Source organism: Nannospalax galili, unplaced genomic scaffold, assembly GCF_000622305.1.
Source record: "Nannospalax galili isolate Female #2095 unplaced genomic scaffold, S.galili_v1.0 scaffold43, whole genome shotgun sequence".
NCBI classification, from domain to species: domain Eukaryota; kingdom Metazoa; phylum Chordata; class Mammalia; order Rodentia; family Spalacidae; genus Nannospalax; species Nannospalax galili.
The window spans coordinates 8,440,311-8,451,038 of NW_008353342.1; the positions used below are offsets into that span (position 1 = coordinate 8,440,311).

At 41.7% G+C, this 10,728-nt stretch overlaps 1 protein-coding gene and 1 pseudogene across 1 annotated transcript in view; both read left to right on the top strand.

Annotated features, from left to right (window-relative positions):
* The window catches only part of Ccdc7 (coiled-coil domain containing 7), a 46,287-nt gene that overhangs the window by 9,003 nt on the left and 26,556 nt on the right, over window positions 1-10,728 (top strand). Inside the window, exon 7 of the mRNA XM_008850581.1 lies at window positions 3,458-3,531. Within this exon, the coding sequence (XP_008848803.1) occupies window positions 3,458-3,531 (74 nt within the window). The remainder of the gene's footprint in view (window positions 1-3,457; window positions 3,532-10,728) is intronic.
* The window catches only part of LOC103748019, a 10,401-nt pseudogene continuing 3,678 nt past the window's right edge, over window positions 4,006-10,728 (top strand).

Sequence of the window (10,728 nt, forward strand, 5' to 3'; positions counted from 1 at the left end):
TTTTAACCTTTAAAAAAGATCTTCATTTCCATTTCATTTTAAAATACTGTTTCTTACAGAAAGACACATTGTTTTTGCTAATAACACCGTGATGTTGGCACATGTGTCTCTAATCTGTATGTATCTGACTATTCTTTTTTCTTTTTTAAGAATAATTTTTTTGCATCACTGCTAATGGTTTGCATACTTTCCATCGTCAGTCCAAGGACATTCCCATATATGAAGGAGAAGGGTGTGTTTAAAAGGGATTCAAATGAAGCGATGGGGCCACAGTGGGAACTGAAGTGGTGCGTGACGTTTCCGTTAACGTGCCACTAGCAATGATGGTGTAAAGGCTTAGATTTGGTTGTGTTGTTCTTCTTGTCTCCCTCCTGTAATCCCAGCTGGCCTGGAGCTCACTATGTAGACCAGTCTCACAGAGATTTGCTTGCCTCAGTCTCCAAGTGCTGTGATTAGAGGTGTGGCCACCACACCTGACATTTGTTTTTTGTTTTTTGTTTTTTTTTTGTTTTGTTTAAGAAAAGTAATAACATTTCTTATGTGTTGTGTATTTGGTGAGGCAGGTTTACAATACTACAAGTTTTAACTACAAAAGAAGGAGGGGAAAAAATTAGTCTTAGATGCTCATTTAAATCATAGGAACTTTTCACTTATCTCAAGTTAGCTGTAGCAGTCAGTGACTAAATAAAGCTACAAACTGTGTAGGCTTTATTTTTGATTGTTGGTTTATGACCTTAATGAAATGCAATTATATACTACCAGCACGATGTTTTTTACTGTGATTGTTGTATAAAAACAAATCTTGATAGCCTTCAGAAGGTCATGAAGTTTGCAACTTTCCACCCTGCCCATTTTTGTAAAACTGCCATCATGTTGGATCTTTTAAACACAAATTTTGTTATTTATTATTTATCTATTTATGTATGTATGTATGTATGTATGTATGTATGTGTGTATGTATATATTTGGGGTCCTTTTGAGATAGGGTCTCCCTGTAGCCACAGCTGGCCTGGATTCACTATTGAGAGCAGGTTGGCCTAAAGCTCACGGAGATCTGCCTGTCTCTACCTCCCAAGTGTTAAAGACAAATATTAAACTCAACCACCCTGTGATTAATGAGTTGATTACTGTTTATACTGTGGGATTTTTTTATTATTATAGATGACAAAGCTTTCCTTTTCCAGTTGTCTTTGTGAATAAGGAAAAAAAGAATCTTGAGATGCGGTGGTTTTGTGCAGCATCTGGTCTGTCGTGTTTTGTGACTACCAGAGAAACTTTGACCAATTTGACTTAGAAATGGAATGTAACTTTGCTTACAAAACATGGCATTAAACTCCTGCTTAAGGTGTTCTAATTTTCTGTGAGCACACTAAAAATGAAAAATAAATGTGAATAAAATATAAAAAAATAGTAAAACAAACCTAAAACTTTATTTACAAACAACCTTTGTTCTTATTAAGTGTATATAAAAGCACTTTTATATTGCTAAAGAAAAAATTAACCTGTAACTGGAAGGGGATAGATAATATTGAGTATGCAATCACTACAAGGATTTCTATGTGTCACTTACTAGACTTAGAGGAATGAAGGGATGGCATGGAGCCGGTGCCATGAGGGGACTTAGGTTCCTTACTTGGACTGTTTATTACTGTGCAGTAAGATTTTTCACCATACATTAATATTTGTATTTACCATTTTATCTCCTGAGGGCCTCATAACTACTTTATGATAAAGGCATTATTACATGTAAGTTTTAATAGCTAAAGGAACTAGAACACTGAGATTGACAGCAACTCACTCCAGCTCACATACCTGGTCGCTGGTTGGAACGGTTTGGACCAGGCACTCTCACTCTCTGACTGTGCGCTTAGCCATTACGCCATTGATAGTAGATGAGCAAAAGGAGATGACATGTTTCCTTTGAATTTCCTTTGTTATTTTTGCTCTAGTGTTATGAGTATACATAAATATATTCCTGGAATACACAGTTCATAGTGTTATAGAATTTGGTATTTGTATATGTTAGAATGTTTTTACTAATCATTTCCTTAGTAACTGTGACTGAAAGTTATGTTAACTTTAATTTCACAAACTTCATATGATAGTCTGTAAATTCTAGTTCTTAGAGCATGGAGCTTAAATTCTTATTTCCTGGGATTTGAAAATGTTTTATTTATTGGAACTTTTAACAGTGATAGAGAAGCTCCATCCCCAGTTATAAAAAGCTGCGAAGCTGTAGAGAAGCAAATTGAAGGTAATATTTTATAGATGTTTGCCCTTTATATAGGCTCCTAAATATATTAGCACTTTAAGACTAAAGTTTAAATTTTTATATTATAAAATTATACAGCGCTAAACTTAAAACATGATTCAGTAGAGGGTTTGATATTTCAACACAAGTTTTATCATGTTTGGATTCTGGAAACATACAAGATGAATGCTCTCGTGATTTGATTGTTGCCTCCATGAAATTCAAATTTTCAGGGACACTTCGTGAGTCAGTTTCTTGTTGATTTGTTTGGTGTCGTTTGGTTGAGACAAGGTCTCCCTTAACCCCAGCCGTCCTTGAACTCACTATGTAGACCAGGCTGGCCTCAGTCTCACGGAGATCCACCTGCCTCTGCTTCCTAAGTGCTGGGATTAAAGGTCTGCACACTCACGCCCAGCCTATGAACCATTTCACATGGTGTAATGCATAGTAAAGTATATAAACATTGCAGTAAAACTCCAGAGAAAGGAATAATGAGCTCATCTTGAGGAAGTTAAGAACATTTTTGCAAACTTAAAACAGGAATAGGATTTAGTTGACAGAAGGAGGAACACTGAGCATTTGAGATGATAACGTGGAAAAACAGCACTAAAGAGAGAATTGCAACTGGATAATGTAGGAATATGAAGTGGTTAGAGTGATGCATTAAGAGTCCTGTTTATGGAACCGCATGCTTTACTAAAGCCTTTGGGCATACTTCATATGTAACGGACTTGTTAAGGATCTTGTATGATTAGATGGCCCTGTGCTTTCCATGTGTGGTAAATGCACTTCACATCACTAACAAAGAAAGCAAACTGGACAGGTTGGACAACTATTTACTTGCTATAACTGGCAAATCCTGGTGACTGGACTTGAAAGAAAAGGTGATTGGATACAGAGGTTACTTTCAAGGATAAAAATGAGTAGAAGAAAAGGGGATGTGATGCAGCTGTTGAGCACTTGCCTAGCGCACAAGAAAACTGGGTTTGATCATGGCGCCACAAGAAAGAGCAAAATATTCGTGGGAAAATGATGAGTTCATAATCAGATGTTAAACACATTCTTTCAGATACCACAGTCCATTTGGAAGGATCTAGTGATTGGAAACTTACTTTTTTCTTTCCCTTGAGTGAAACACTGAGGTAAAAATATAGCTTATGAACTCAATTAGTGTGCATAATTGCTATCTGAAGTGTCTGATGACAGGTACTTGTCTGTTTCAGGAGTCATAAAATCCCACTCAAATGAAGAATCTACAAATGTTTCTGAAACTGAGCCAGGTAGGTGGCCATTCATTTAGACATCATTAAGAAAATAGTGTACACTGAGTGCTGGCATTGCTGTAACTTAAAAATACCAATTACCAGAGAGCTTGGAGTTCAGAGCCATGCAGTCATGCTAGCTGCAAGCAGATATTGGAGTTCCTGATTACGGATGCATCATCTACCAAAACTACACCTGGTTTTTGAGCTCTTTGCTAGTGCTTGGAGTCAGGGTTTTCAGTTGTGATTACAACATGCTACTGAAATGTCAGTTCACTTTCAAGGTGGCTCAGTGATCAATGGAGATGTCTGTAGATTTATTATTTATTTAGGGTGGATGTGCTTGAGGTAGGTTCTCATTTATTGCATGCTGGCTTCCAAGTTGCTCTTTTGGAAAGGATCATCTTGAACTCCTGGTCCTCCGGCCCTTGCCTTCTAAATTGTATGTGTATACAATAGGAATTGTTGTGTAAAATATTTACCAGTGCCTTGATGGCTGCTGAGTACTTGTCAGTTCATGAACATAAAGAGAAGACAGAGTTGTATGATAAATTTCTGGCTACATGCAACAGGAAGAAGAAATTTGGAGAACATCTGAATCCACAGTGTGATGCACACAATGAGTTTCCAGTTAAGTGGCAAGTAGGATTCAGTGTAGAAGGTGCAGGCCATTTTGTCCCCTTTCAACATTAGCTTTAAAGGCCAGTGTTGTCAGGTTTAAACTAAGCATAGGTGAATGTTCAACAGTGCTCCAAATGCTACAGATGTTTCTGAAAGGGTCAGGGTAGAAATACGCCTAGATCTTCAGAGTATAAAATGTAGGTCTCTGCGGCAAGAAGAGCACGGTACAGTCTAGGGATTGCTCTCTCTCCCACCTTCCATATTATCCTGGAATACTACGTCTTGGTAATTCAGCAGTTCCCTTGGCTTTGCCAAGCCCTGAGCTTTGTCTGCTGAACTCACTGAACTGTCTGGATCCTCCTTGACATCCTGTGGCCTGAATGTTTCAGTCAGTAAGGTGGGAGTTGGGGCCAGTTTCTGCTTTCCTTCTGTCCTGTACTTACCCTCCTCAAGATCTAACAGTACTGCTCTGTGTATTTTCCAGTATTTAAGTGGTTTAGGGTGATAATTCTAGTCACTGATGTTTAGTCATGGATGAAAACAGAAAACCATGTGTGTGATCAGTTGTAATGTCTCCTTTCTTTGTTGATATTTGGGGTTTCTTTCCTTCCTACTAATCTACTAATCTAGTTTTGTCAATTTTCCTAAAACCAATTCTTAGTTTTGTTGACAATTGTATTGTTTAGCCTCCATATCATTTACTTCTACTCTGATATTTTTATTTCTTTCCTTCTACTAACTTTGAGCTCTATTTGAAGTTATTTAAGCCCACAATAACTTAACTCTGATCCTATAAAAATCTAACTTTCCTATAATCACTGAACCCACAATCAACCTTGAATGCTTGAATGTTGAAGACAACAGCTTTTCTCTGGGAACTTATTTTTAAATTTTGGGAGAGAGAGAGAGAGAGAGAGAGAGAGAGAGAGAGAGAGAGAGAGAGAGACAGAGAGACAGAGACAGAGAGAGAGAAGAGACAGAGAGAGACAGAGACAGAGACAGAGAGAGAGACAGAGAGAGACAGAGAGACTGATGTAGTACATGTAGTTGAACAGGTGCTCATACAGGAGGAGCCAGAGCTGGACACTGGGCATCTTCCTCTCGTGCTTGTCTTCTTGTTGCCTTGAGACAGGTGCTCACTGAACTGGAAGGTCACTGTTTGGGGGCCATGCCCGGGATTTTACATGGGTGCTAGGGATTTGAATTCAGGACCACGTGCTTGGAAGATAAGTGCTCTTGCTGCTGAGCCATCCCCCCAGACACTTTTCTGGGAACTTTACTTCATAGTCTCATATATTTTTCATTTTCCTGAGTGTCTTTTGATATATTGTTGGGGAGTAGTGTTTAATTTTTACATATTGTGAGCTTTTTGGATTCCTCTATTTCTAGCTTTAGATAATCTCAGCCAGAAAATATTCTCGTTATGATTTAAATCTTCTTAAAATTACTAATATTTATCTTGTTGCTTAATGAATTCTCAGTCCAGGAGAGTGTGTCATGAGCTTTGGAGTAATGTCTCCTCTCCTTCTGGATGGAATTTCCTAGTGATCTTAGGTCCACTTGGTGTAAAAGTCCCAGTTTCTTAGTGATTTGCTATGGGGTGATCTGTCTACTGTTGAAAGTCAGGTAGCAAAAGCTGCTGTTATTTCTGAATGCCTGTTCTTATCAAATTGAATAATCGTTTCTCTAATGCATTTAAGTGCTGCAGTGTGGGTGTGTATGTATTAGCAATTGTTGTGTTTTCTTAGTATGCCTTTTAAAATGGAGTCTCACTATACAGCCTAGGCTGCCCTCGAATTCCCAATCCTGCCTTGGCCTACCTAGTACCTGGATTGCAAGGCTAGCCACCATGCCTGGCTGTGTAATAGTCTCTTGATAAGTGTGCCCCCTTACCATTAGATAATGAAATGATTTCTTGTGGCTGCTTGGGCTCAAAGTCTCCAGGATAAAAGTCTAGCCAGTTCTGTTTTTTTTCTGATTTCTACTTGCATGATATATCTTTAAAAAACTGTGTGTGTATAAGTGTGTGTGAAGAGGGGAGGGGTGCTTATGTATGTGCATGTGACACCCAAAGACCAGAGGAGGACATCAGGCGTCCCGCTCTGTCACTCTCTTCCTCATTCCCTTGAGACAAGCTCTCTCTGAAGCTGGATCTAGGCTGATAACTGGCAACCCCCATTTGTCCACCCCTATCCCCAGCAGTGGAGTTACAGGTGGGTGTGCATCCTCACCTGGATTTTCTGGATATTTGAACTTGGCCCCTCATGCTTATGCAGCATGCACTCTTACCCACTGAACCATTTTCTCAGTCAGATTGTATCTACGTCTCTCCCTTCACTCTGAATGTTAGAACTATTAGAGTCTCTTGTAGGCAGAATATAAATCTTGATTGATACATTGACCCTTTCTATGTCATTGAAGTATTTGATCCACTTACAGCCAAATACTTGTTTAAAGGACTTGTATTCTGTTTTGGGCCATTTTACAAATCCCTTGTTCCTGTATTTCTCTTTTGTTATTTTCTTCTGTGCTTTGTCATTTTTTATTTTTATTTTTTCCTGAAGTGCTGTACTTGTATTCCTTTGTCTTTTTGTTTTGTTTGGGTTTTGCAGTTACCATGAGGCTTGCCTGTAACATCTTTTAGTTTCTTAACAGTCTGATTTAGGTTGATAAAAAGTTTAGTTTGAATATAAAAACTCTATTATTTTTCTTCTACCCATTTCTCTTTATTTCCTCCCAAGAACAGAGAATATTTAATAAATGACTCCAAGTGGACACTAACTATGGTACACTGTATTTGTTTAAACAAAATTAAAATACTCTCAAGAGTCAAAAATGAAAACAACTGTGTGTGTAACTTGATCACTTAGTAACATAACAGAAGCTCCTTCAGGAACTAGGTGTGACTCGTTTCGGTATCATTGATTCAGGATTCTGAGGAATGATGATATTTGGATATGAACATGGTTTCATCAGAGGAGGAATGCTCATGTGTGTGCATGTGACACCCAAAGACCAGAGGAGGATATCAGGTGTCCTGCTCTGTCACTCTCAATTCATGACAGGAATTATCATGGTTATAAAAGGGAACAGCAAGAGTGTCACTTAGTTTAAGGACAGGAACATGTATCAGTGTACAAATCACATAATAGCTGAGTGATAAATACTGGTCAAAGAAATGATGAAGAGCCAGTTGAATTTCACTCTTCTTCATAGGTGACACAGCTTGTATTCTCCTAGTTCTCACTGGCACAAGACAATTCAGAAACACACATCCTGCCAAAACTCTGTGACAGGATTCCACAGGGGAAAGTTTTCATTGGGTCCCTGCTGTTCTCCACAGATCAGTTCCCAAAATCGTTCATGAAGACCCACGTGTACTTAGAATGAATGACTCTGCCCATCTCTCTGCTTCACTGGCCAACTCTAGAGGCATCAGGTGGTCTTGGTAATGGAGAAGAATCACTTTATATGGCAGCGGTTGCTGTAGTTATGACTCTTTTCTTTTGGCGACAGACCTCAAGCCTTTACCATTATTAAAGCTACTCCTAATGACTTATTGTTATACTCACAGATTAATGCGTTGCTCAGTTCTCAGTAAAGAAGCTTCCTTATGCAGCAGGTGGTGATTAACACAGAAACCCATGATTGGGCAATGTGCAGAGCATGAGAGGCTGCAGACTGCTTATTCCTGAGTACGACTCCTCTATCAAACTTGTGCCGCCCAAAGCTCAAGGATCATTGCAGTGGTGGAAAGAGTGAAAGGGGCTGTGAATAACCACCGGAAACAGTTTTCCAGATAGCTGATGAGTTACTCATGAACTCACAGCAATGGTGAGAACATGCACAAGTGCCATGTAAGCCAGACAAAATTCCAGGATAGAAGTGGGGAAGTAGACACTGGCCAAGAAGAGGTGAGATAGAGCAGAACAACAGCTCAGAACTCCAGATCCACCCTGATGTAAGTTCTTGCACTAGGACGGAAGGGGAATCTTGCCACGATGCAAGCACAGTCAGTTACACCCCAGTGAATCGCCAGCCTTATGGAACACTATGGGCTGTGAAAAGTCATTTCCATTCCAGCTGTGACCACTGTGGTCAGCCTGATCACCATTATGGGCAACATCTTGGTCATGATCTACTTCGAAGTCGACAGTCAGCTCAAGATGGTTAACAAAGGCTACCTGCTCAGCTTAGCCTGTGTAAACTACATGATTGGAATCTTCTCCATGAACCTTTACACTACCTTCATCCTCATGGGATGCTGGGTTGTGACCTTTGACTTGCACTGGATTATGTCACCAGCAATGCTTCTGTCATGAACCTTCTGGTAATCAGCTTTAACTAATACTTTTTTATCACAAGACTGGTGACATATAGGGCCAAATATACCCCCAAAGAGGGCTGACATCATGAGTAGCTATACCCAGCTAGGATCCTTCATCCTGTGCATCCCAGCAATTCTCTGTTGGCCATACCTGGTTGGGGAGCAAACAGTAACACCTGATAAGTGCCAGATACAGTTCCTCTCCAAGCCCACCATTACATTTGGCACTGCCATTGCTGCATTCTACATCCCTGTCTCTGTCATGACCATCCTCTACTTCAGAACCCCCCAAGTAAAAGAAAAGCGAACCAAGGACTTGGCTGTCCTCCAAGGTTCTGATTCTGTGAAAGAAGCTGAGAAGAGAAAGTCAATTCACAGGACCCTGCTCAGATCCTGTTTTAACTGCTCTTCACCTGCTCTGGCCTAGACAAAAAGGAGCCAGACCTTCTGGGTCATCTTGCAGGAGCACCTCCAACCACAGGGAAGCCATCCCAGGCCACTGGCCCAACTGCTGACCGGGCAAAAGCGAGTAGGTCATAACCTGTATTTTCTACCCCTCCTCAAGGATGAGCTCAAGCCCATCAATGACCCTGTCTTCCAAATAGTCTACAAGAGTCAGACCAAAGAAAGCCCAAGGAAGGGTTTCAGTGCTAAAAGCCGAGGAAACTTTTGTGAATGCTTAGACTCAAAAAAAAAAATGACTATGACACCCCCGAATACTCCCTGTTTCCAAGACTCAGAAATGTATTGCCCATAAGTTCTGATTGGTGGTTAAAACTGATAGGACCCAGGAAACCAACAATGGCCATTACAAGGTGAAAGTCATGTCCTGCTCCTTTCCAGTGTCGAGAGACCCTTCCACAAAAGACCTGGACCCCAACCTCAGTCATCCAATGACCAAATAAAAGAGAATGGTCTCCATCAAAGATGTTGGGGACCCCTGCTGTTTGGGTCGCAGTCTCTCCATGTCCGGATAGCCGCGAGCCGGCTCGGCACATAATGGAAGGACTCTCCTTTTCAGCGGGGCGCCTCCTACTCTCTTCCTGACTCACCTTTGAAGTGGCTGCCACAGATACATGACCTCTGGCATAGAAACTACCAGGTTTTAATCAGGCACTGTCTGACAGCATAGAAGCCCACCACCTCATGTAAATAAAGCATCCTAGGAGCACCTATCAGCTGAGGCTTTTACTACTGCCTCCACACTATAAATCTTCTAGTTTCACCCTAATAAAGTGGAGCTGAATCACTGAGTCTAACGGAGCTGTATCACTGAGATCATCCGACTGAGCTGATTTGTGTCTCACTGCGCCTGCGACCAGCCTGTGATTCAGTCTCCCCGGAGGAGCTATCCCCCGTCAGCATTCACTCACGAAGATTCTGTGTTCGCCGCTGTTCCTGCACCTCCCCCACCCTCGTGGTTTGGTGGCCAACGACCCACGAGCACAGTGAGAACGTTCTGCAGCTAGCCTGAGCCCCCTACAGATTGGCGCAGCCCACCCGGCAGCTTGCAGCGATCCGCAGAGTCGCCAGCGCCCGGCAGCCTGCCTTGGCGCAGAGTCTGCACTCGCCAGAGCCGTCACAGACCCGCCCGATCTGTAGTTCCCAGCACCCGGCAGCCCCGGAGAGCCAGGGACCCGCCCAGCAGCGTGAAACCCACGCGCTGTATGAAACAACAGCTGGCGCCCAACGTGGGGCTCCTGAAACGTGCAAAATTCGTGAGTATCCCTTCCATCAGAAGGACATCAACAATCCCTTTCTCCTATCAGGAGTAAAGCGTCTGCCCAAACAGGAGGACATCGTATCTCTCCCACCAAAAAAACATCAAAAATCTCTCTTTCCTTCATCTCCCATCAGGAGATTACCCTTTCTCCTATCAGGAGTAAAACGTCCGCCCAAACAGGGGGACATTGTGAGTATCTCTCCCACCAGGAGAACATCAAAAATCTCTTTTTCCTTCGTCTCCCATTAGGAGATTAAAAGACAGCTTTGCCTTTAAGCCATCCCCACCTTTGCGGGATCAGAAATCTCTCTTTCATCTCCCATCAGGAGATTAAAAGACAGCTGTGCCTCCAAGCCGCCCCACTGTGGGGGCCTGGCAGTCTCTTCTCTTTTCCTCCTTGTATTTTCGGTCTAAGTCTTCGCGTGGGACCGTTAATGACAAAAAAACAACTAAAGCTTTCTGGTCAAGGCTACTCCTTGATGTCAGCTGAAGGCTCTTTGCCCCCTTAACAGACTCCAACTGCCTACACGGTGTAGACAAAGAC